Raw genomic sequence first — 23,227 nt, 5'->3', positions numbered from 1 at the left:
GGGAGCTTCCTAGGTTTATGCCACCATCTTGACCCCCCCCTATTCTATTCTTTAACATGTTATTTTCTTCAGTATTTTTTGAGTCTCCTTTGCCAAGCTGTTTTTCATGATTTTATTGCTTCACTCTTATTTCTCTTCCCAATTTTTCCTCTACTTCTCTTTAAAGTTCCCTTTGGGCTTGAAACCAAACCAATTTACTTTTTTTTGTTTTTGTTTTTTGGCTTTGGATGAAGCAGTTTTGGTTTTGTGTCTTCTGAGTTTGTGTTTCGATCTTACCTGACATCATAGTAACTTTTTATGTTTAGGCTCTTATTTGTTTTTTTTTTTTCTTTTGCTCTTTTTCCAGCCTTTTCTTGACTTTTAGATTTATATTAAAGTTGGACTATGCTGCTAGGGTAGAGGGGGCACTGTCCCAAGCTTCAAAGTTTTTATGCAGTTGTTTTCAGAGCCAGTGCTGGGGGTTTCAGTTCCTCTAAGGTAGAATGATCTAAGAATGATCTCCTGGCTTTTGCTCTGGTTTGTAAACAATCAAAATTACTCATTTCTGCCCTGGAACTATGACCAGGGTTCCTGTTCTGCTGTGACTGGTGTTACCCTGGGACTGCAACCTGAATACAGGTATAGGCAATAAAATGGAATTCTGCATCCAGTACCAACAAAGGGATTCCTATAATCTCCTGATCAATTGTCTTATCCCCTTGACCATTTGTGGAATTAGAGCTCCTGCTTCCAGTGATTCAATTGCCCCAAAGGCTTGCTGCTAGGCTGGGGCCACCTGAGCTGGACTATGCTCCACTCTCATTCCAGTGCAATAAATCTTAGAAAATTGTTTTATCCCATCCTTTTATGGGTTCTGCCACTGCAGATGTTATTTGTCTTGAGATGTTATTTTAAATTCTTTGAAGGGAAGTTTGGGAGAACTCAGATCAGTCTCTGACTTTTTCCTCTACCCTAGAAACTTCTATCTATGAGTTCTCAAAGAATTAAATTTGATGGTTATCTAAAGGGCATGAGAGAAGTGCCTGGTAAAATATATAGGCTTTTAGATTGTACTGTGTAATTTGCAATTTTGTAATAGAAATTTCTGGCATATAGGAACTAGAAAAGAAGGTAGATTGTGGAATGGAGGTAAGGGATGATCATCCAATGAGTAGTAGCCTTTGTGCTTCATTGGTATTTATATAATGTCAAGAGAACTAGAGTGAGGTTCCAGCATTTTTGGTGAAGTCTCAATGGAGGATTTATAGGAGAATGTTGTGGCTAAATACCTAGGATGAAAAAGTATGATCAGATTGCAGTTTGCATTGTTGAAGATAGCCACATTGATGATGTCACAGATCCATTGAAGTATGGAAATATATTTAATATATTTGGACTGTTTACTTTTCCTCATCATAGAGTTCTGTGAGGGTAGGAACTGCATCTAATTATAAACTTTTCCCCATTTGTTAGATTTAAAAATGTGACAGTAAATTAGGGTCTCTTACTATGGTAGAATTGGAATGAGGGCTACTTGATTTTTAGGAATATTAGAAAAAGGAGGATAATTCATTATTTTTTTTCCTATTCACTTCAGTTTATTCATTTGATTGCAAGAACTACTCTACATAAATGATTTTGTTGTATCTGCCTTCAAATTAAAGAGAGGAAAAGGTAATTTACACTGAAAACTTTCATGTATAAAAGTAAAGCATTAATGATTTTCTTTAAAGATTGCAGGAAATAGGAGTGGGAGACTGAGCATTCAAATCTTTGTCCAGATTTCAGGCAATAGTAGGGCATTTTCTAAGATAGTGGGGGTATGGCAGCTACCAATATGCCTTCTCAACTTTCCATTTTTGTGAAGGAAAAAGTTCCATCTGTGATGTGTGTTTTGGATATGGTCTCTTTTCCTTGGTTCAAGGAGGTGATTGGTGAAGCAAGATATGTGCTACAACTTTAAGATTTATACTTTGAAAACTTGGAATGCAGTAATTGATTAAGAGGGATGAGAGTATGAAAATGGAATATTCCTTGATTTGCTCAACATTGTCTAGGATTATCTGGGACCATATAGTCGTGTATCTTTGAAGTTATTTGGAAAAGTAGAAAGACATTCTTGGCTGCTTTTAGGGCTTCAAACAAGGATCAAGGACCAATTAATACTTATGGAAAATATGCCAATTTTTTTTTTTGGTAAATGCCTAAAGGATGATCATGAGTTGTTCTTTCTTTGAAGAATCAAAGCTCTTGGTCTAGTACATATGTTTTGTTTTGTTTTTCCTTTGGGATACTACATGTAAAATGTTAACTGATTCAGTTAGGGTAGGTAGTAGGGAAGGAGCTATGTAAATATGCTTTTTGTACATAAATGTCCTAACCTGGAAAAAGGGTCTCATTTATTAATATATATTTGTATAAATATATATGCACATATATCTTCTAAAATAAATAATATTGGTGTATTTATTCTCCTTAAAATAAGAGATTAAGATCACTTGCTGTTACAGAATTCTAAAAAGTAAAAATGTAAACTTATATACGTAATAAGAAAGGGACCTTCTGAAACTAAAAGTTTTAGAGAGTTGTTTAGGGTTCTGGGAGGTTAAATGCTCCATAGCAAATATATGTTATACCCATCCTGAATTTAAGACTGGCATTCTATCCATTATGCCATGTTAGCTCTAATTTCTACCTTTGAGATATCTATTAAAAATGAAATAAATTGGAGAATAAGAAATGAACCACAGAGAACTTTATGGGGTTTTTTGGTTATATGGAAGTTTTTACATATAGAATTATAGGTTTATGGAACAGTCTTTAGAGATCATCTAGTTCAAACTCTTTTAGAGGAGTATAAGGGTCCAGAAAAGGGGAACTAATTTACTCAAGGTCACATGGTAAGTATTCGGATTCTGATCTTCTGATTATAGATCCAGGATTCTTTGTATTCTACTATACCAATAAATAAATTTCAAGACTTTTTAAATCAATGACAGTATCTGACAGAAGTAAACTGATATCAACAAAAGATTTTAGGAAAGAAATACTTAAATTACTCTTGGGTCAATTGATAAGGCAAAAATTACCATCACATGATTAGTCAAATAATTAACTTTTTAGTACGTTTGCCTACCTATATGTTTTCTGAATTATATAATTTTTATCTTAACCATGTATGAAGATTGAAAGCAATATATTTTTAATATTTTACTGAACTCATATTTGATGAAAGCAATAATTTCTGTAGCTAAATCTAACAATGTCCTTTTTACCCAACTTCATAATGTTGGAATGATAGCTTTTTTGTCATATAGTCTCACAAATAACTATATTAGAACATTCTTTTTCTAAATTTATCTCTTTTATATTGTGTCACAATGGACTTAAGTAAAAAGTTGGTATCTTTAATCTTGACCTAACACCTCCAATCAACTCTGCAAGAAAATGTTTTTAAAAAGTTTAAGAGTTTTATAATATTTGACACATGTATGTTTTTATAGTGAATAATTTAGTGTTACTTAGAACTGAAGTTTAATGCTGCCTCATAAATTTTACAACCACTTCAACTTGTCCTTTGAAAACTCTCTTTAATCTTAAAAGATTTTCCCCCTTAGTGTTTCTTTTTTGATCACTTTATAAAATCCTGCTTTACTTAGACCTTTTTGTATGTGAAGTATTTCTAATGGCATTTTAGATTATGCTGTTTGTGCCCTAGCCTTTTTATATTATTAAAGATGCAGAGTCCTTTTGAAGGCCTTTTTTTTAAAGGATTCTTTTATTCAGTAGAGATGGTAAGTATGTCTTACCTTCATTCTTTGGATGAAAGAAAATATAGACCCCGATCCAAATTCTGTCAGAAAGTATTCTTAGGCTACCATATTCTTTCCCTCTCCCAACCCTCATCATTCATGCTGTACAACATTTTAGAGTGTTTCCAAACAAATGATTTATCCACATACATAAAATAAAAATGGTCTCATATTTATTGTCTCATCTCTTTTCTGTTATTTGGTTTAAAATCTATAATATTGAGGATGCTTTCTTAAATGTTCTTTCTTCAAATGTTCCAAATTGAACTGCTCATTTTATTGGTGATCTTAATTTGTGCTTTTAATCTTTTCTTATGTCTAAATCTTGCTGTTGCCTTTCCATAATCATCTAGGTTACTTGTTACTTATGAACTTTAGCAATCATTTTACATTTTTTAACCTTAGTTTTCTAAATTGTACAATTAGAGACTTCTTATAAGTCTAAGATATTTTTACTGGATTGCGTTTGATCCTTTTTTCTTTTTTCCCTTTGTTATCTCAAAATGCTAGCAACTTCACCAATTCTTTCAAAACACTAAAATAATTTTGCATTCTTGCAATAAGTGTATGACTAATTAACATTCAGACATATTCTTTGTAATTCACTTAATCAACAAACAGTTTTTAAGTACTTACTATATACAAGTCACTGTGCTAAATCCTGGGAATGAAAAAAGGGGCATTGACATGGCCTTTGCCTTCAAGAAGCTCACATTCTAATGGGAGAGACAGCATGCAAATAAAAGTAATCTAGTTACTTATATAAAGTGTACAGTTTAAATGGAAAATATTCTAAGAGGCAAGATAATGATAATGTAGTTATCTGGGAAAGGTTTCCTTTAGAAAGTGGGGTTTGAGCTGAGTTCTCCAAAAAATCAGGAAATCATAGAGGATAACCAGTGAAAAGTTCCAGAGTTAGGAACTGAATTGTCTTGTTTGAGGAATAGTAAATAGGCCAGTGAAGTTTGTTCTCACAGAGGACCAATGATCATGAAAGTGATGTCTTAATTTGCATGTAAATTGCGTTTAAGTGAAGTAGAGCTGCGCAAAGTTGTCAGCTTTGCTCTTACCTCCAAAGTTATTGGTGTCTGGTTATATGATAAAGTTTATGGAGGGAGCTGGAAAGACGGGAGATCAGAATGTAAAGGGCTTTAAAGGCCAAACAGATAATTTTCTATTTGATCCTTGAGGAAATTTGAAGCCACTAGAGGATTTTGAGTAGATAAATGACATGGACCTAGTCTTTAGGAAATTATGTTAGCTGAGTGGTACATAGAATGGTGTGGGGCAGAGAGATTAAATAAGAGACTACTGCATTGGTGAAGACTTTACCAGTGAGATACTAAAAAAATGATATAAAGGTGTGAGAAGAGAAAAAAGACTATACTTTTGACAGTAGTAGGGCAAGAGCAAGAGAAGGGAAGGATACTGAAGTCATGTGTCTAGGTAACTGAGAAGGTGTTGGTACTCTTGACAATAATGAGAAGGTTAAGAAGAAGAAAAAGTTTTTTTGGGGGAAGGATAATGATACTTAGTTTCAGATACCCATATAGCATCAGCTTTAAGATGTCCAAAGACAGGGGCAGCTAGGTGGCACAGTGGATAGAGCATCAGCCCTGGAGTCAGGAGTACTTGAGTTCAAATCTAGCCTCAGACACTTAATAATTGCCTAGCTGTGTGACCTTGGGCAAGTCACTTAGCCCCATTGCCTTAAATAAAAAAAATTTAAATGTCCAAAGACAGTTGGTGATGTGGGACTATAACTTAGGAAAGTAGGAAAGTTTTGGGAGGTATCTACATGGAGATGGTATTTGAACACATGGTTCTGATGAAATCACTGAAGTAGTACAGAGAAAGAAGACTAGAGGTCCCAGAAAAGTCTTTTGGAGAATACCCGACGTTAGTGGATTTGACCTGGATAATGATCTAGCAAATGAGACTAATAAATGATAAGTAGAAGAAAGCACCAAATAGGTAGGTTATAATGAAAACTCAGTATCTGGAAGAGGGTGATTGATTGACAACGTCAAAGCCGGCTTGTAGATGAAGATTTAGTGAAAGAAATGATATTTGTTCATTAAAAAATCTTTGGCAACTTTGAAGAGTCATATACCTCATGGCACTCCTATTACTTGCCTTCTCTGAGGACTTCACCTCATATTTTCCTAGAAAAACTGCCCTTCTTCTCCCCATTTCCTCCTATCACTTAGACATCTTCCTCCACCATCTCCAATTCTTTCTTGGGTGAACATGGTTTCATGATTTTTTAAACTTTATTCAGTAGAATATGAAGAAGTGGAGGGGGGAAGATGATGAGAATAGTCTGAGTTTGAGGTTTGATTAACAATAGAAGAGAACAAAAGATTTGAGTGTAGGGTGGCTAGGTGGCACAGTGGATAAAGCACCGACCCTGGAGTCAGGAGTACCTGGGTTCAAATCTGGTCTCAGACACTTAATAATTACCTAGCCGTGTGGCCTTGGGCAAGCCACTTAACCCCATTTGCCTTGCAAAAAAAAAAAAACCCTAAAAAAAAGATTTGAGTGTAGAGGACAGTGAAAAAATTGAGTTAATTGTCTCCTTTAGGAGACAAGTTATGAAAGGAAGGAGGAGTGTAGCCAGTCAGCATGGGGATGATGACCAGACAAAAGATGTGATGAGAGATGGAAAGTTTTGGGCACTACAAATTAAAAACAACATTGGTGAGTTTGTGAGTGTTCAGATGAGGGCATCCATAGTTTTGAAGGTCCTTGAGTTCATGTCATATGAAGATTGGTTGAAAAGAATTGGGTGTTTTTATCATGAAGGTGGAAAGACTTTGGGGGTAGGAGATGGTGGAGAAGAAATTAGACTCATTATATTTGACTCTAGAGAGCAGAATCAGGAATAGTGGGTTGAAGTTGCAAAGAGACCAATTTAAGTTTGATGTCAGGAAAAACTTCCTAATAATTCGAACTATATTAAAGTCCCTTTAATTAGAGCTCTCAACAAGTAGGTTCTCTCTTCCCCCCCCCCCCCCCCCCCCGACTGCTTTAAAGCAGAGACTGGGTAACCAGGTCATGTGTGTTATTGTAGGGATAACTTGATTATGGGTCAGACTAGTGTATAATTATGGTCTTTTTCAACTTTTAAATTCTGGATTTCCAGATATTTATCTTATGTATTTAGATGTATCTGTTATCTTACTAATGTGAATTCTTCCTCTAATGTGACGGATGTGCTTTCCAGTTTTCTGTGATTCTTACTCAGGGTCTCTGTAATTCTTCTATGGGAGATCCACTTTAATGTACTATTTGCCACATGTAGTCCATCTGTATTCTCTCATTTATTCTAAATTACTTTCCTAATTATCTGGTCATATATGTCCTTTATGATAAAGTTATGTCCTTGATAATGTCCTTTATATGACTTTCCCAGAGATTATCTTTGTTACTTTATGCTGCAGACTTTCACTTTATTCTATTCATCTTTCTTTTGCCCTTTGGGTAACAAAGAATTTGGACTCTTCTGAGAGCTCTTATTCACACTTCTTAGTGTACTGTGTTTTATACCATCACTGGGAGAATAAATGGTCTTAAAAGACAGAATTTTGAAGGAGAGAGAGCAACAAAGTTTCTTTAAAGGAATTGGGAAATTTTCCTCATTTTGAACTTCTAATTTTGGTTTAACTTTTCACATGGAAAAATCAATCTCTATTGAGTAATTATAGATTTCACTAAGGATACCAAACTGTTCAGGGGCTTAGTTAATAAACAGTATAATTTGCAAATGGGAATATTTGGAGTATTTTGCCTACAATGGGAAATTTGAACTGTGTAAGGCATCTAAAATGACATTGACAAACACCTTACTGGTAATCATAGGTCCCTCAGTTTTTATTGTTGTTATTCATTATTGAAGTTATTGTAAATGATTATGATAGGACATTTATTTGTGCTGTAAGAAATGAAAGGAAATAATTTCAGAGAAATTTTAGATAATATATGAACTGATACAGAAGGAAGTAAACAGAAGCAAAAGGAAAACATATAAGAACATTATAAAACTGAACAACTTTGAAAGACTTAAGAATTCTGATTTACGCAAGACCAACCACTAGTCTGAAGCTTCACAATAAACCAGGCCATCTATTTTCTTACAGTGATGCTTTGAGACACTGAATGAAACCTATTATTTTTTTGAACTTGACTAATCTGGGAATTTGATTTTGCTTCAGTATGTGTATTTGTCCAAAGGATTTTATTTTCCTTCTTTTTTCTCAATGATGGGGTTGAGTGGGAGGAGAGAAAAATTATTTTTTAATGGAAGGAAATTTAATTAAAAAACAAGAATGAAAATTAAGTATTTCCCAAGAATATTTCAGGAATTGTGCAGAGACTGGAAATATAAAAACAAAAATGAAAGTCTTTCCCCCCAGGAAGCTTGCATTTTATCAGAGGAGACATACACGTATTAGTATGTATAAAAAGATACAAAATAAACATGAAGCAATTTGGTAAATAAAAATAAATATGAAAGACACTGGTAGTTGGAGGCAGCAAAAGTTTTTATGTGAGAGGTGGTGGTTGAATTGAGTTTTGAAGGAAACAAAAGTTCTTTAAGAGGCAGAGATGAAGCAAGGAATGAATTTCAGACATGGAGAAAAGAGAATACAAAGACACAGACAAAGGAGAGGGAATATTACATATGGGAATCAGTAAGGACTTAGGTTTGGTTGAATAGTGAATAAAGGAGAATAATGGATGATAAAACTGGAAAAGAAGGTTGGGACCAAATTGTGAAGAACTTTGCATGCCAAGCAAAGATGTTTGCTTCTATAAATTAGCGACAGGATCAGATTTAGGAAAATAACCAGCAGCTGGTCAAGAGAATGGGTTGTAGAGGAAAAAAAATTGAGGAGACCAATAGCCCAATTAAAATTAGGTTAGCACAATTGTCCAGGTAGGAGGATCTGAACTAGAAAATGTATTTGTGAGCCGAGAGAGAATGTGGCCTCACTCCTCTTACTGTTCCTGTGCTGATAATGCTTTGGTTTGAGCTGTTCTATTTGATAAACTTAAGAGAGCAAAGAAGGCAATGCTTGATCAGCCCATTCTTTTGAAAATTCTTTTCAGAAGGAGTAATATCATTATCAATAAATATTATCAGCCACCCTATTAATTCCAGAAAAATTCATCCAAGGGAGAAGTTCCATCAGTTTCCTTGGACAGACTTTACTTTCTATTTTTTTTTTCATTTCCCCTAAACTCTATGCATTCTGGGAGATATGGAAAATTGCTAATTAAATTAATGTTTATTGCAGGTAGTATTCTCCATAAAGTCAATTTTCAATGTTCCACTGTATGGTTTTATGGTATGGTATGGTTTTAGTCCTTGAAGTTTGGAGCAGCAAAGTACAAGTTTATCTTAGCAAATTTATCAAGATAGTAAGATTGTATCTCTATCATCCAAAGGCCAGCCTAGCTATATTAACCTTCAGATGATCTAAATAATAATAGATAACATTTCTGAAATCAGAACCTCCTTTCTCCAAGTCAAAGTCTCTATTTATTATACCTGATATTTTTCTAACACGGTACTTCACAATGACTATCTACCAAATTATGACTGGATTGTGATTTGCACTGAGTACTTCCATAAATAAAATTATAAATTGTTAGTATTGCAGTAGTATATTAATTTTATACCAATTTTCCTCCAATTAATATGAAAAACAGTTTAAGATACCTTTTAAAAAATTTTTAAATTCCAGTAGTTTCCTGGTACTGCTCCCGTCACTTTGCATCTGTTTATGTAAGTTGTTCCACATTTTTCTGTAAACATCCTGCTCATCATTTCTTATTACCCAGTGGTATTCTATCACATAATGCTACAAGTTTTTTAACTTTTTTCCTAATTGATGGGCATCCCTCCAGTTTCCCATTCTTAGTTATTACAAAAAGAACTACTATAATTTTTTTTATATAAATAGATCCTTTTATCTTTTGGGGAGATTTCTTTGGGATACAGACTTAGTAGTGGTATTGCTGGATCCAATGATATACATAGTTTTGATCCCCTTTGGGAATAATTCCAAATTGCTCTCCAGAATGGTTGGATCAGTTCCCTAATCCCCCAACAGTTCATTATTTTTTTTAATTTTTCCACATACCCTTCAATATTAATCATCTTCCTTTCATTTTATCCAATCTGATAGGTGTCAGGTTGTAACTCAAAATTTGTTTTAATTTGCATTTGTCTAATCAGTAGTGACTTAGAGCAGTTTTTATATGACTAAAACTAGCTTTGATTTCTTTGTTGAAAACTACCTGTTCATATCCTTTGACCAATTATCAATTGGGAAATGACTTATTATCTTATAAATTTGACTTAGTTCTCTATATATTTGAGAAATGAGATCTTTAGCAGAATTACTTATTATAAAAGTTTGTATTTTTATTTGTCAAATCTTTGCTTTTGTGACATTTTGATTATATCTTAAGTTATATCTGAAGCTAAGTTCTTGACCAGGAGCATAATCATCAATTAATGACATTGCTTCTGTAGGAAAAAAATATAATTTACTCTTCTCAAGCTCTGGGATGACAAAGACTACATCTTTTTAAGTCTTTTAAATCTCAGTTTTTGAGTACTAAAATGTATTTTAGTGACATAATGTAATTGTTTTGCATTTTAACACATCTTCAAATAGCATGTATTTGTTTGTGCAGTTTGATAACATGGCCAGAAGATGGTGATAATGTATAAGGATAGGGACTGGACTTTGGATTTTATTGGTTGGGACCTCCCAGGGAGGAAAGTCCTCTACTAGTGCAGGTTTTCTCCTTCTAGAGTAACTAACAATATCTTAGTTATCAGACCTAATAAGACTTCTCAGTCCTGTCTTTCTTAACCTTTCTGCTTTCTTTGATTACTTTTCTCCTTGATACTCTGCTCTCTTCTTTCTGGTCCTCTCTGTCTCTCCCCTCCCCCACCTTTGTTTCTTCTCTTTTGCTAGATCTTCATCCGGGTCACACCTGCTAATCATGAGTATCCCACTGGGTAGTGTCCTAGGTCATCTTCACATCTCTTCTTCTGTTATTTTATGTGGTAATCTCATGCCAATATTCAGTTTGTTTCCCTTAAGTTCATTGTTCTTATCTGACCCAACCTCCCCATGTCCAGCTATCAATTCAGTAGCAATATCTTGAACTGGATGTCCCATAGACATCTGAAACTAAATACGTCCAAAACTGAACTCATTATTTTCTTCCCCTGTTCCTTCCCTCTCTTCCCCCAATTCCCCTTCCTTTTAAGTTTCACTCTTATTGTTGTTCCCTCATCCTCAAATGAGATATTGATAAATGTCCTTAGTACATACCCTGGCACTTATTAGGTGATTATTCCCTCCTTTGCCACCCCCCCACACACACACATCCTATTTGCCTAGACTTGCAACCTAGGCATCATTTCTCACTCCTCATTCTCATTATCTTATTTGTAGCCAAGTCCTGCCAGTTTTTGTCACCTTCCTAATATAGACTATTTGTGCCTTCACAACTTGATTATTGCAATTATTGATTATCTGTTGATTGGTCTTCTTTCTGCCTCAAGTCTTTTGCCATTCTGGTCTATCCTCCACTTAGCTTTCAGTGATCTTGTTGGGCAATATGACCATGCTACCCTCTTAGTAAATTCCAATGATTCCTTGTCACCTCCAGGATCAAATATAAATTCTTATTTTGATTTCAAACCCCTTTGTAATCTGGTTTCTCCTCTTATCAATCTTCTTATACCTTACACTTACACTCTTCCATGTATTCTATAAACCTATGGTACTTTCTTGTTTTCCTTGACTAACTCATGATTTTTGGGCATTTTCACTGGTGTCCCCATGCCTGGAATGTTCTCCCTCCTCATCTGTCTCCTGGATTCCCTATTAAAGTCTCACTTTTATAGAAGTCATTCCTGCTCCCTTTGAATTCTAGGGCCTTCCTTCTGCTGATTATTTCCAGTTTAATGTATATATGACTTATTGTATTTACAGAGTTATTTGCATATTTTCTCCCACACCAGATGATGAACTCCTTGAGTTCAGAGACTTTCTTTGACTTTTTTTTGTACTCCCCAGCATTGATTTCAGTGTCTTTAGTAGGTATTTAATAACGGTTTATTGACTGACTTCTCTGCATCTTATAATTTTAGACTTTACAGAAGTGACTTAAGCTCTCAGTCCTCTATGCAAGAAAGGTTAAGTAACTTGTGTAGGGTCATGCCATGATATCAAAGATGGGGACCAAACCCTGGTCTTCAGTGCTCTGAGGTATTCTATCCATTTAAATCTTTCAGTGACTGATGAAGCTTTTTCTTTGGGGGGGTGTAGAGTTGAAATAGGGAGGAAGAAGAGATTCTCTTTTTTTTATCAATAATTAGGAAATGAGGTCTTCTCTGGACTAGAAGTGATATTAGAGGGTTTGTGAAGGGTTCTAAATGACTACTTTGAGATTGTGAGAAAATCAAAGAATCAAAGGGTTCCCATGCAACAGTAGGGGTCCAACTAAAATATAATATAAATTTTTAGTAGACACAATTTAATTGGTTGTATGACCTTTCTCCCGTTATTGTCAGGAGACCACTTACTTATATGAACATATTCCCAAAATGTTGCTATCTCCATGATGAAATTTAGATAATGAGAGTTTGCTAAAGATTAAGGAATTTGGGGTTCTTAGTTTTGGCATAGCCCTTTTAGAACCAAACAAAGTAGTTGATGTCATTCTAGAAATAGGTTTAATGGAATTATTTTAAAGTCATTAAACATTTTTTTGCTAGCATATGTTCATTAGAATGATAATTTCTGATTATTTGTTCGCTTGATGACTGTTCATTTAATTCTTTATTCTTGATGCTCAGAACAACTATATAAACAGAAGACACTTGAGGGTTTTTAAATAGTTTTTATGATCATAGTATTTTAGTAGCATTTATAGACTGTCTTTTGAATATGAAGATAAAATTTTTTGTTTTTCTTTTTTGCTATTTTGCAAGGCAAAATAGGGATGACTTGCTCAAGGTCACACAGCTAAGTAATTATTAAGCCTCTGAGGCTGGATTTGAACTTGGGTCCTCCTAATGCCAGGGCTGGTGCTCTATCTACTGAGCCACCTAGCTGTCTTAAAGATGAAACTTTTGACCCTTCTGAGTTGTAATAGTAATATTGGAAGATTTGGGGTCACCCAATTGTACACTTGACTAGATTGCTTTGTATCTAATGACTTAAATTTGAATTGGTTGTGGTTAGCAATTTTTTTCTTTGGTATTGAATATGACAGGATACACTATACCTAAGAATAACGCTAGTATTTGGGAGAAAATTCTGTTTTGGTAAATAGACCTCTCTAAGTCTTGGAGTTCCATCATGGACTAGTGACTGCAAGCTCCCATGGTGGTTCATAGGTATTTCATTGAGGGAGGAAGGTGTTTGGGGGGAGTCTCATAAATTCACAGGTACCTTGCCCTGAGTTGTTCTTCTAGTATCTTCTTCACTTCTCTCTGATTCCTCAAAGAAGAATTGTTGTTCAACATAAAGGCAATTTTTAGTACTCTTTTTCTAGAGCTTTAAGGAAGAACATTAATTTCATTGCTCTTGGTGAAACAATTGAAATTTGGTAAAATAGTGTTGAAATTTGTGATAATTTGGGCCCAGGATGGGATTGTTTAATTCTACACTAACATTAAAATAGTTGCTAAATAATTAAATGAAGTTTAACAAATATTCATTATGTAATTGCATAAAGAACACTGGGTAAGGACACTGGGTAAGATAGAGATTGGATAAGACATAGTTCTTGCTCTAATAGAACTTAGGATTTTATAGAGAGGATATTTCATATAAATATATAATAAAATAGAAAAATTGCACGAGGAATGCAAAAGTGGTGAAAACAGGTAATTATTGACTGGGAAGATCAAGGAAAGTTTCATTGATTTCCCTTTAAGTGGAGATTTAAAGATTGAGTAAGGATTCAACAAGAACAAAACCAAGCAATGCTTTTGATATGTTAAGTATTGGGGGAATTTTGATGTAATGGAAAAACCACTAGCTTTAATATTAAAAAATCTGGGTTCATATTCATTTAACTTTGTTTGGCCTCAGTTTCCTCTTGGTAAAATAACAGGGTTACTTCCAGCTCTAGTTCTGAGATCCTATGGTAAAAAGCAAAGGCATTCCAAGCATAAAGAAGACCTTTTCGCAAATGTATAATAGTGGCAAATTATGGGATCTATCTGGTGGTTGATGAATAGGCTTATCTAGATAGAGTTGAGTCTATATAAATTAAAATACTTGGAAATAAAGTTGAAAAAAAAGAGATTGTTGATTGCCGGCAGAGTGATGCTGAACTTTAGGTATGTAATAAGGAGCTCTATTGAAAACTTTTGGGTAGAACTGGGTGAACCAGTTCTGTATGTAAGGAAAATATCTGGTATAGTGTAAAGGATGAATTGGAGGGGAGGAAGAGAGTTTTTTTCAGTAGTGCAGATAGATTGTAATTAGAGCTTTTAATAGTGATGATGATAATCCACTAAGGTTTATAAGATATTTTACATATTTTATATCATTTGATCTTGGGAAGTAGGTGCTATTATTATTTTCATTTTATAGATAAGAACACTGAAGCACAGAAAATTAAACCACTAGTCCAGGGTCACATGGTTACTGAGTTATCTGAAGCTAGATTTGAATTCAGGTTTTCTTTATTCCTAAATCTAGCACTCTGTATATGTCATCTAATAACAATGGGAATAGATTGAAAGGTACAAATGTGAGAGATTTTAGAATCATGGAATAGATATGATGGATATGAGGGGTAATAGATATTATGGAATAGAACTGATTACATATGAGAGGTAAGGGAAGAGTCAAAGTTCACATGAGGTATTTTTTTAAACATTTAAAGATTAAGTGAATTGCAGTTAGATAAATTATATGGTCAGAAGGAGAGACCTTTTTTTTTTTTGAATTACACCTTGGTTCAGATTCTGCCTCAGATTCTTATTACTTATGTGAACTTTAGCAAGTCTTTTAACTTGCCTAGGATTTATCTTCCTCTTCTCTAAATTGAGGGGTTTGTACTAGCTGACTTCTGAGATCTTCTCTAGATTATGTAGCATGATATGATGCTTCATTTTGGACACAGTAAATTTGAAGAATATTCAGGTAAAAATGTGCTTTTGGTAATTAGAGAAGTAGGTTTGGAGCTTGGAAGAGAAGTCAGTGCTGAAGATTTGGGTGTTATTGGGATATAGGTAAAAATAAACTTATTGCCAAAAGGTGAGAGCATTCATATTAAATAGATTTGAAAGTAACGAAATTGCATTTCATTGATAATATTCAATACTGATTCAGACTTTTCATTAATTTAGATGTACTTAATCCACTTAACTTAGTATGTCCATTTTAATTAGACTGATTAAAAATTGGGCTTCATTCTATAAAAATGTAAATTAGTTTTGTATAGTATAATTTGATTTTGACTGAATTAAAATAAACATCGAAATTCTACAGTAATTGTAAAGATTTTATATGAGAATCTTAAAAGATATTTTGTATTTTAAATATTAAATATTATTTAAATTAAAATTTTAAGTTAAATTAAATATTAAACATATTTATAATCTCTTTTATTTATATTATTTATAATCTACATCATATAATAGATTTTTTATTTATTTTATAATATAAATAAATTATATTTTTAAAATCTATATAAATTATTAGAAAGGTTAAATTCACAAGTTAGAAATAGGTAGTACAGTTCAATAATTTATTAGTACTTACTTTATGTTAGGTGTGATGGGATGAAAATACAAAAAACAAAATAGTCTTTATCCTAGGAGTATATGTATGCATTACTTCAAAAGAGGGAGATTTATTTATCATGTAAACAGGTAAGTAAATAGGAAATAATTTGAAGGGAGAATGTTGAAAATACTAGTAATATAACCATTCTCCCATAGAAAGTTGACCATCATAATTTTGCAATAAAGTTAATAATTTTAAAAATCAAATTCAACCCTAAAATTAGAAGTTCTATTCTGTAAAATCCTTTCACTGGTCTCTGGTTTCATTGCTGTTCAGTTCAGCCTCACCTCCTTGCTTGTATCTTATAGCACATAAGTATTTTTTATAAAACATTGTCTGTTAAGAGCTAGCGATACCTTTGTTAGTAGTGGCCAAGTCACATCAGAGAGATGATTAGAAAAGAAAATGCAACCTGGAGATGAAAATTTTTTTAACCCAGCCTATGCAAATTTAAAGTCATAGTCTTTTTATAAGAGTTTTGAGTATTTGGAATCTGAATCCCCAGCTTTTTTTTTTTCTTTTCCCCTTTCCCTAAGTCATAATAAGGATCTTCAATTTTCTTTCCTTTTCTTCTCAGGACGTGAATTGTATTTTTCCCAAATGTGGATTAATTTTCAGTCTTTTAAGAAACAACACCCAAAATTCATTTGATGATACTCATCACTGTGTGTCTGTGTGTGTGTGTGTGTGTGTGTGTGTGTTTGTGTGTGTGTGTATCTGAGTGTATCTGAGTGATGAGCCCTGTTGACAATCTGTTGAAACCCAAGGTTCCTTTTCCAGAAAACTAGATATCTTTTTTTCAGAAAACTAGATAACTGAAACTAAATAAAAGAAATTCATAGGATTACAAAAAAGGTTCAGTTAATAAAATTATATATATATATATATATATATATATAATTTTTTTGGATTCCAAATTAAAAATCCAGGCTTAGGAAAAAAATCAGTTTTTCACTGACTTCCCCTGCGAGATGAAGACCCTTGGGATTCCTCTAATGAGTTGAGATTTCACATCTTAAGTCTGTTAGTGTATCTAAGCAGGTCTATTCAGTACACAAGTTAGAATGCTACAGGCCATTGCAAAGACTGACTTTAAGCTTTTACTCAAAATTTTGTCTGTGCAGACAGTTTTTCCCCATTTATGACATTGTTGCTATGGAAATGACTGACCTCTGCAACTTAGTCTCACCTGAAATTGTACTTGGTTAGATTGGTGTGCCTATATAATGTCTGCACTATTTTGTGCAAATTTTATGTAGTAGAGAAATTCTTGTTGTAATATTTTCTGATTTTTGTATTTGTAAAATACTTTTTCAATTCAGTTCAAAGAACATTCCTCAACAAAAATAGGAGTTTATAGACATTTTAGACATGTTGAGTTTGAGAGGCCAGTAAGCAGTTGTTAATAGAGGATGGAGTTCTTAGAGAAATATTAAAGGTAGATATGTACATTTGGAAATCATCAATATAGAGATGATAATTAAACCTATGAAGCTGATGAGTTGGCTAAGAGAAGGCTTACCGGAAAAAAGAGATGTAAGATGAGAAGAGTCTTGGAGGGATGCTCATGCTTAGTAGAATTACAATCAAAGAATGAGATATATGAAGAAATAATCAAAAAGGAAGGAAGAACCTAAGCTTATATTCTCTAATTTTAGAGTTAGAAAGGATTTTTTAAGTCATCTAGTTCAACCTCTTCATTTTCCAGATAAGGAAACAGTTCACATGGAAGTAAGTGATGGATCATGAATTGAAATCTGAGTTTCTGACTTATGATTCACTACTTTCTCCATTGAATTTTGAGTCTTTCACAAGAATGAAGAAAAGCAGTAACATGGAGACTGAGAGTCATTAGGATAAAAGAAAGTGCTCAAAAATGCCCCAAACTTCAGAGAAGTAAAGTAGAATAATGTTAGATTTTAGAAGTTTTAGAAATTTGGTTTTAAGAGCCAGATTGCAAGACAAGTATTTATTACTTGCCAGTGCTAAACACTAAACCAGGAGCTGGAACACACATACAAAGAATTAAACAATCTTTGTAGCAAAGGAACTCACACTCTATCAGAATTAATAACCTCTTTCTATATATGTACATAACCAAATCTGTCTGTCTATGTATCTATCATCTATCTATCTATCTATCTATCCATCTTAATGCTAGAACCAAGGGGGTGCTATTTACTCTCCCTCTTCCTAAATACTTATCTGCTCTAGAACATACAAGATAAATGGATCAGATTCAGTCTTGGAGGAACCTGACCACCTCAAGGAAGTAATAGACTCCTTGTATTATTTGACTGGTTATTCTCCCACCCCAACCCCCAACCCCCAACCCCAAGTTGACCCTAAAGCTTAATGCTTAGGTTTTGACTCCCCTAAGAAGAGTAGAATGATACTCCTTGTATAGTGGAAATAATGTATGAGACAGGTATTTATTTCTTACACACAAATAAAACAACACAAAAGATTTACACAAACATACATTAAAAGAAGGACATAAGACAAAGATGTAACATAACTACTGTTACACTTTCTTGTGACATTGATCCTTAGATTATCTAGTTTGTGTGTGTGTGTGTTTTTAGTTTTTGCAAGGCAATGGAGTTAAGTGGCTTGCCCAAGGCCACAGAGCTATGTAATTATTAAGTGTCTGAGGTCGGATTTGAACTCAGGTACTCCTGACTCCAGGGCTGGTGCATCATCCACTGCGCCACCTAGCTGCGATTTCTAAATCAGCATTTTGACCTTCCAGACAGTTCTATCCAGTCCTATGTCTTTTTACTTGCTAGGCCAGGTTTGGAGCTACTTTTCTGGAATTGATATCTGTCTGATGCAAACATTCCCACTGATGTCTGCTATTTTGAACCAAAGGCCCAGCATCTTTAAACTTCTCTAATTCACAAGATTGCTTCTAAGACTGAACAGATCCATCTTGCAATCAGTGTTTGGTTAACTGTTCTCAGAAAAGAATGAATACAGAGGAGACAGCCCTAAACTCAGGCTTAGGTACCCCGACTTTACCCGACATAGACAGTTTGAAATATCCCTGTCAGCACCTCTGGACTGCCTTATACTTCACAAATAAATGGAGACTATTTGCTCAGAGTTCTTCATCTCTTCCCCCACCCCCTTGTTCATCTCCTGTCTCTTTTGTCACCCCTGATTCAAATGAAGAAATTCCCTTTTAAAGGTCAATTCTTCCCTTCTCATTTTTGTTGTACATCTCTAGCAAATGTCCTTTATTTGATTTCTACTTTCTTAACTTGCATTCTCTATCTATTCCTCTTTCCTGGCTGGGAGAAGGGAAACAGTGAAGAAAGAAAGAAATGAGCATTTATTAAATGCCTACTATGTGTCAACTATTGTATTTAGACTTTACAAATATCTTGTTTGATCTTTATAGCTACCCTGGAAGGTTGGCACTGCTGTTGTCTTCATTTTGTATTTTATAGTTATAATTTATTGTATATATTATAATGTATTATGATTTATAATTGAGAAAACTGGGGCAATCAGTGGTTAAATGATTTGCCTAGAGTCATACAGGTAGTGTCTGAGGGCAAATTTGAACTCAATTCTTTCTGATTCTAGGTCCAGCACTCTATCCTTTCTGCCATCTAATCATCTCTAAATGTGCACATCTCCTGATTTTTTTTTAAATACTCTGTTGATCTTGACATCTTTCCTAGCTCTCTCCCCTTCATGACTTAACTCTCTGAGAAAACCCGTTACCTCTACTTCCTCCCCTCGCACTGTTTTCTGTAAACCTTCTGTAGTCTCACTTGTGACTCAATCAATTAGTCACTGCTTTCATCAAAATTACTAATGATCCTTTCTTTTTTTTAAAAAAAAATACATTTTAGGGGCAGCTAGGTGGCACAGTGGATAGAGCACCGGCCCTGGAGTCAGGAGTACCTGACTTCAAATTCGGCCTCAGACACTTAATAATAATTAACTAGCTGTGTGGCCTTGGGCAAGCCACTTAACCCCGTTTGCCTTGCAAAAAAATACATTTTGCCTTCTATTGATTATCTCTATTTTATCCAGTTTATATCTTGTTGCGTATAGTTTGCATATTGTCTCCATATAATTAAACATCTTGAGAGTGGGAAATGTCTTTTCCCTTTCTTTTGTATTCTTGGCATGTAGCATAGGGCTTGAAACTTAGAAGATTCTAATAAATGCTAATTGACTAACAGACCTACATACACTATACACTTAGTAAATGTTCCTTAGAAGAACTTGAGACTTTATCTAGTTCACCTAGAAACTGAATCCCTAGAGGTCTTAAAGATTGTGAAGAAGATTATTAACAAAAGTCTTCTTGATAATCTATAGGAATATAATATTTAATAATGTAGTAATGTTGAAAAATATTACAATATAAAGTGAGTATTAATACCTGATTTAGTAGTTGTGTCAGAAAACAAAACTGTTCTGGCCTTTAGAAGTTGAGAACAAGAGAAAAAATCCTTTTAACTTAATTGTCATATTGTTGAACTGCATACAATAGAATGCTCTGTTTTCACTATTTACTCTGATAATACCATGCTTTTAAAATTACTGTTTAATTTTAAAATATTGAATTTTTAAGTAGTTAGTTTTCTGAGTATTTAATTTTACCTATTATTACATGAGAATGGTACAATGTTTCTTATCATATATAGGACCCCTTAAACTACCAATACTATGTAAATCAGTTTTTTTTAATAAAAATGATATTTTATTTCCAATTACATGATAAAACAATTTAAACATTTGTTTGTGGATTTTCTTTTTGCAAGGCAGTGCGGTTAAGTGACTTGCCCAGGTAATTCTTAAATGTCTGATGTTGTATTTGAACTCATGTCTTCCTGACAACAGGGCCAGTACTCTAGTTCACTGCCTAGTTGCCCCACATTTGTTTTTTTTTTTTAATTTTGAGTTCCTATTTCTATGTCTCCTTTTGTTTCTCCCCTCCTCCCTCAGTTGATAAGCAATCATTTGATTATTTTTGTACAATCTTGGAAAATATTTTTGTACAAGAAGACTTGAATAGAAAAATAAAAATAATATGATTTACTTAAAGTATTATATCCTTTTAAGTAAATTGGTTCTTATTTGTAGAAAGCTTGTATAATATGAAAAAATGCCAAGAATTATATTTTATCTGTTATGCTTATTGTTTTTTACTTTACTGACTTCTGGGCTACTTGACTGATAAATAAAAAAGTTTTTCTTTGAAAGAGAATTTGTATCCCTTTCATTCTGTATTACTTAGCAGTCATTATAGAGACTGCTACATGACAGAAAGTGCAAAATAAAAATTTTGTTGATTTTTAAAAAATCCTTTTTGACACAATTTCAAGGACTTCTGAGAATATTTATGATGTACTTGACCTCAGAAGAACACCATATTTTATTGGAAAGATTCTGATTTGATCTTGAGGCATAAAGTTGGTCACTTTCAATGACTATAGGATAGTTAATTTTAATTTCATATCTTGTATAATGAAATATTGGAGACATGCCCTCAGAATCAGAACCTGATATATGACTCTCAACAATTCCCTTAACCTCTCAGTCCCTCAGGCAATAATCTATTGCTATAAATTGAAGAACAGTTGACTAACTGCTTTGATTAGGGAATAGAGTGAAGTAGATTAACTCTCACTAAGGTCTCCCTCTCTACTGAGATGAATTGATACGTCTAGACTAAAACAAAATAAGATTTTTCTTGTTGAGAAGCAAGATATTTCATAATTTCATGAAAGTTTAACTTAAATAACTTTAAATATAAAGACATTTAAGATAGACTTCAAGTCAGATATTTTATATAACATCTGATACCAAATCGAAGCTATTTGAAAGACTAAACAAACATTCCAAAAGTTAAGCTTACCAACTTCTACCTGAATTACTGAGGCTTAAAATTTAATTGATGAATTTAGAAGACAATTCTTCAGTTTCTGACTTGCCTTCCACACAGTGACAGAGACAAAAGCATATGGACATCGTATTATTTGATCTATTTTACAATGTACTTCTTGACATAGAACATGAGTAGGAGGAATAATAATAGAATCAAATTTGAATTTGGGTCATCTGAGTTTAAATATTTGTTCTGATACTTAGTAGCTGTGTGATTTCTGTGTTCTTTGACGCCCAGTTTATTTGTGAAATAGTGATGATAATGCTTGCAGTATTATCACAGGATTATGAGGAAGGTGCTGAAATAAACTGTAAAGTGCCATATAAATATGAATCATTTTATTTTTTCAAGTGATTAAAATCCATAGTGTCTATGTCTAGTTCATCATCTCTTAGAATATTTGTCTCTTCTCTTTAACAAGAGGAGAAAAAAGTTTCAAATATACTTATTATTTTGCACTTAGATTTATGACTTGTTTATAAATAAAGAAATGAATTTGTCAAAATAACCTAAGTGTGACATTCAAGTAGTGATGGGATTTAGGATGTGGTTATTCTTTTGAGTATAGTTAAAATATAATGTAAATGTAAAAAATGATCTAAATGTAAATGAAACAAATTTTAAGTGATATTAGTTTTCTTTTCCATTTGCTATAGGCACAGCATTTCTAAAATAGTATTACTTCTACATAAATAAGAATGTCAACACAAGAAGCTTTGTATTTGTAAGACCAAATTAATTGAATTTTTCAATATTGGTTATTATTCTTTTGTGGTCTAGGAGTAAACAACGATATACTGGCCATCTGCGAATGAGATCACATTCTGTGAGTCCAATACACAGATCAGAGGAGGAAAATCTTGCCTTGCATATTTCTGTAAGATCAGGTTACATTGTTATTTATTATTTCTTGTCATTAAGAACTGAGTTTAATTCTCCACTAAGTTTTCATTCTATGTTCAAAGAATTCTAAAGAGTTGAATTCAAGTAACTATTAACAGTATCCTACAGCATAAAGCAGTTGAACTCAGAGGTCCTGAATTAAAATTTTCTTTTTTTAAGTTGCTATCTTTATTACGTTGGGCCTAAGTTACTTTGACTATATAAAATAAGGAGGTTGGAATGAAATGTTTTGTAGGGTCCTTTCAGCTCCATAAACAATATAATTTTCTATAAACTCATGGGTCTGTTCACAGCATCATATGTGCAACATTGCCCAAATGCAAATAGTAGTTTTAAAAGCAAAAAGGGGGATTCAGTTAAATTATTTTAGTAAGAAAAATTTTGAGGTAAATTAAGAGAAGGCATTTTGTGGAGTGAACTAATACATTATGTGCAAGGATTAAATAAGACATTATGAAATTTTTGCAAATATTAAATTGCTATATATGTATCAGTTCTAGATATTTGATATAGCCCAGTTCCTTAGAGCTAATTCCATTAGAAACTTCCATTAGAAACTAATGCAGCTGACTGTATAAGTTTGCTACTTGAATTAATTTTGAATAAAAATTGCACTGGTCTTAATCATGTACTACATTCTCTAATTCTGGTTAACTGCTTTGCAAATATATGTTATTGGCCCGAAAGGAGATCAAATGAGGCAGTTCTGGCTAGTTTGATGCACTCTTTTTGTAAATTTAATTTAAAACTTAGGTCTTAATCATGATGATTAATATCATAAT

At 33.3% G+C, this 23,227-nt stretch overlaps 1 protein-coding gene across 8 annotated transcripts in view; it reads left to right on the top strand.

Annotated features, from left to right (window-relative positions):
• The window catches only part of CEP112 (centrosomal protein 112), a 644,230-nt gene that overhangs the window by 47,621 nt on the left and 573,382 nt on the right, over positions 1-23,227 (top strand). For all 8 annotated transcript variants that reach the window (XM_074224744.1, XM_074224743.1, XM_074224738.1 and 5 more), the window contains one exon: positions 22,323-22,419. In XM_074224744.1, coding sequence (XP_074080845.1) covers positions 22,323-22,419 — 97 coding nt within the window. The remainder of the gene's footprint in view (positions 1-22,322; positions 22,420-23,227) is intronic.

The sequence above is a fragment of the Macrotis lagotis genome, chromosome 2 (assembly GCF_037893015.1).
Source record: "Macrotis lagotis isolate mMagLag1 chromosome 2, bilby.v1.9.chrom.fasta, whole genome shotgun sequence".
NCBI classification, from domain to species: Eukaryota; Metazoa; Chordata; class Mammalia; order Peramelemorphia; family Peramelidae; genus Macrotis; species Macrotis lagotis.
Note: the sequence above shows the minus strand (reverse complement) of the source record. Positions and strands in the feature narration are given on the sequence as shown.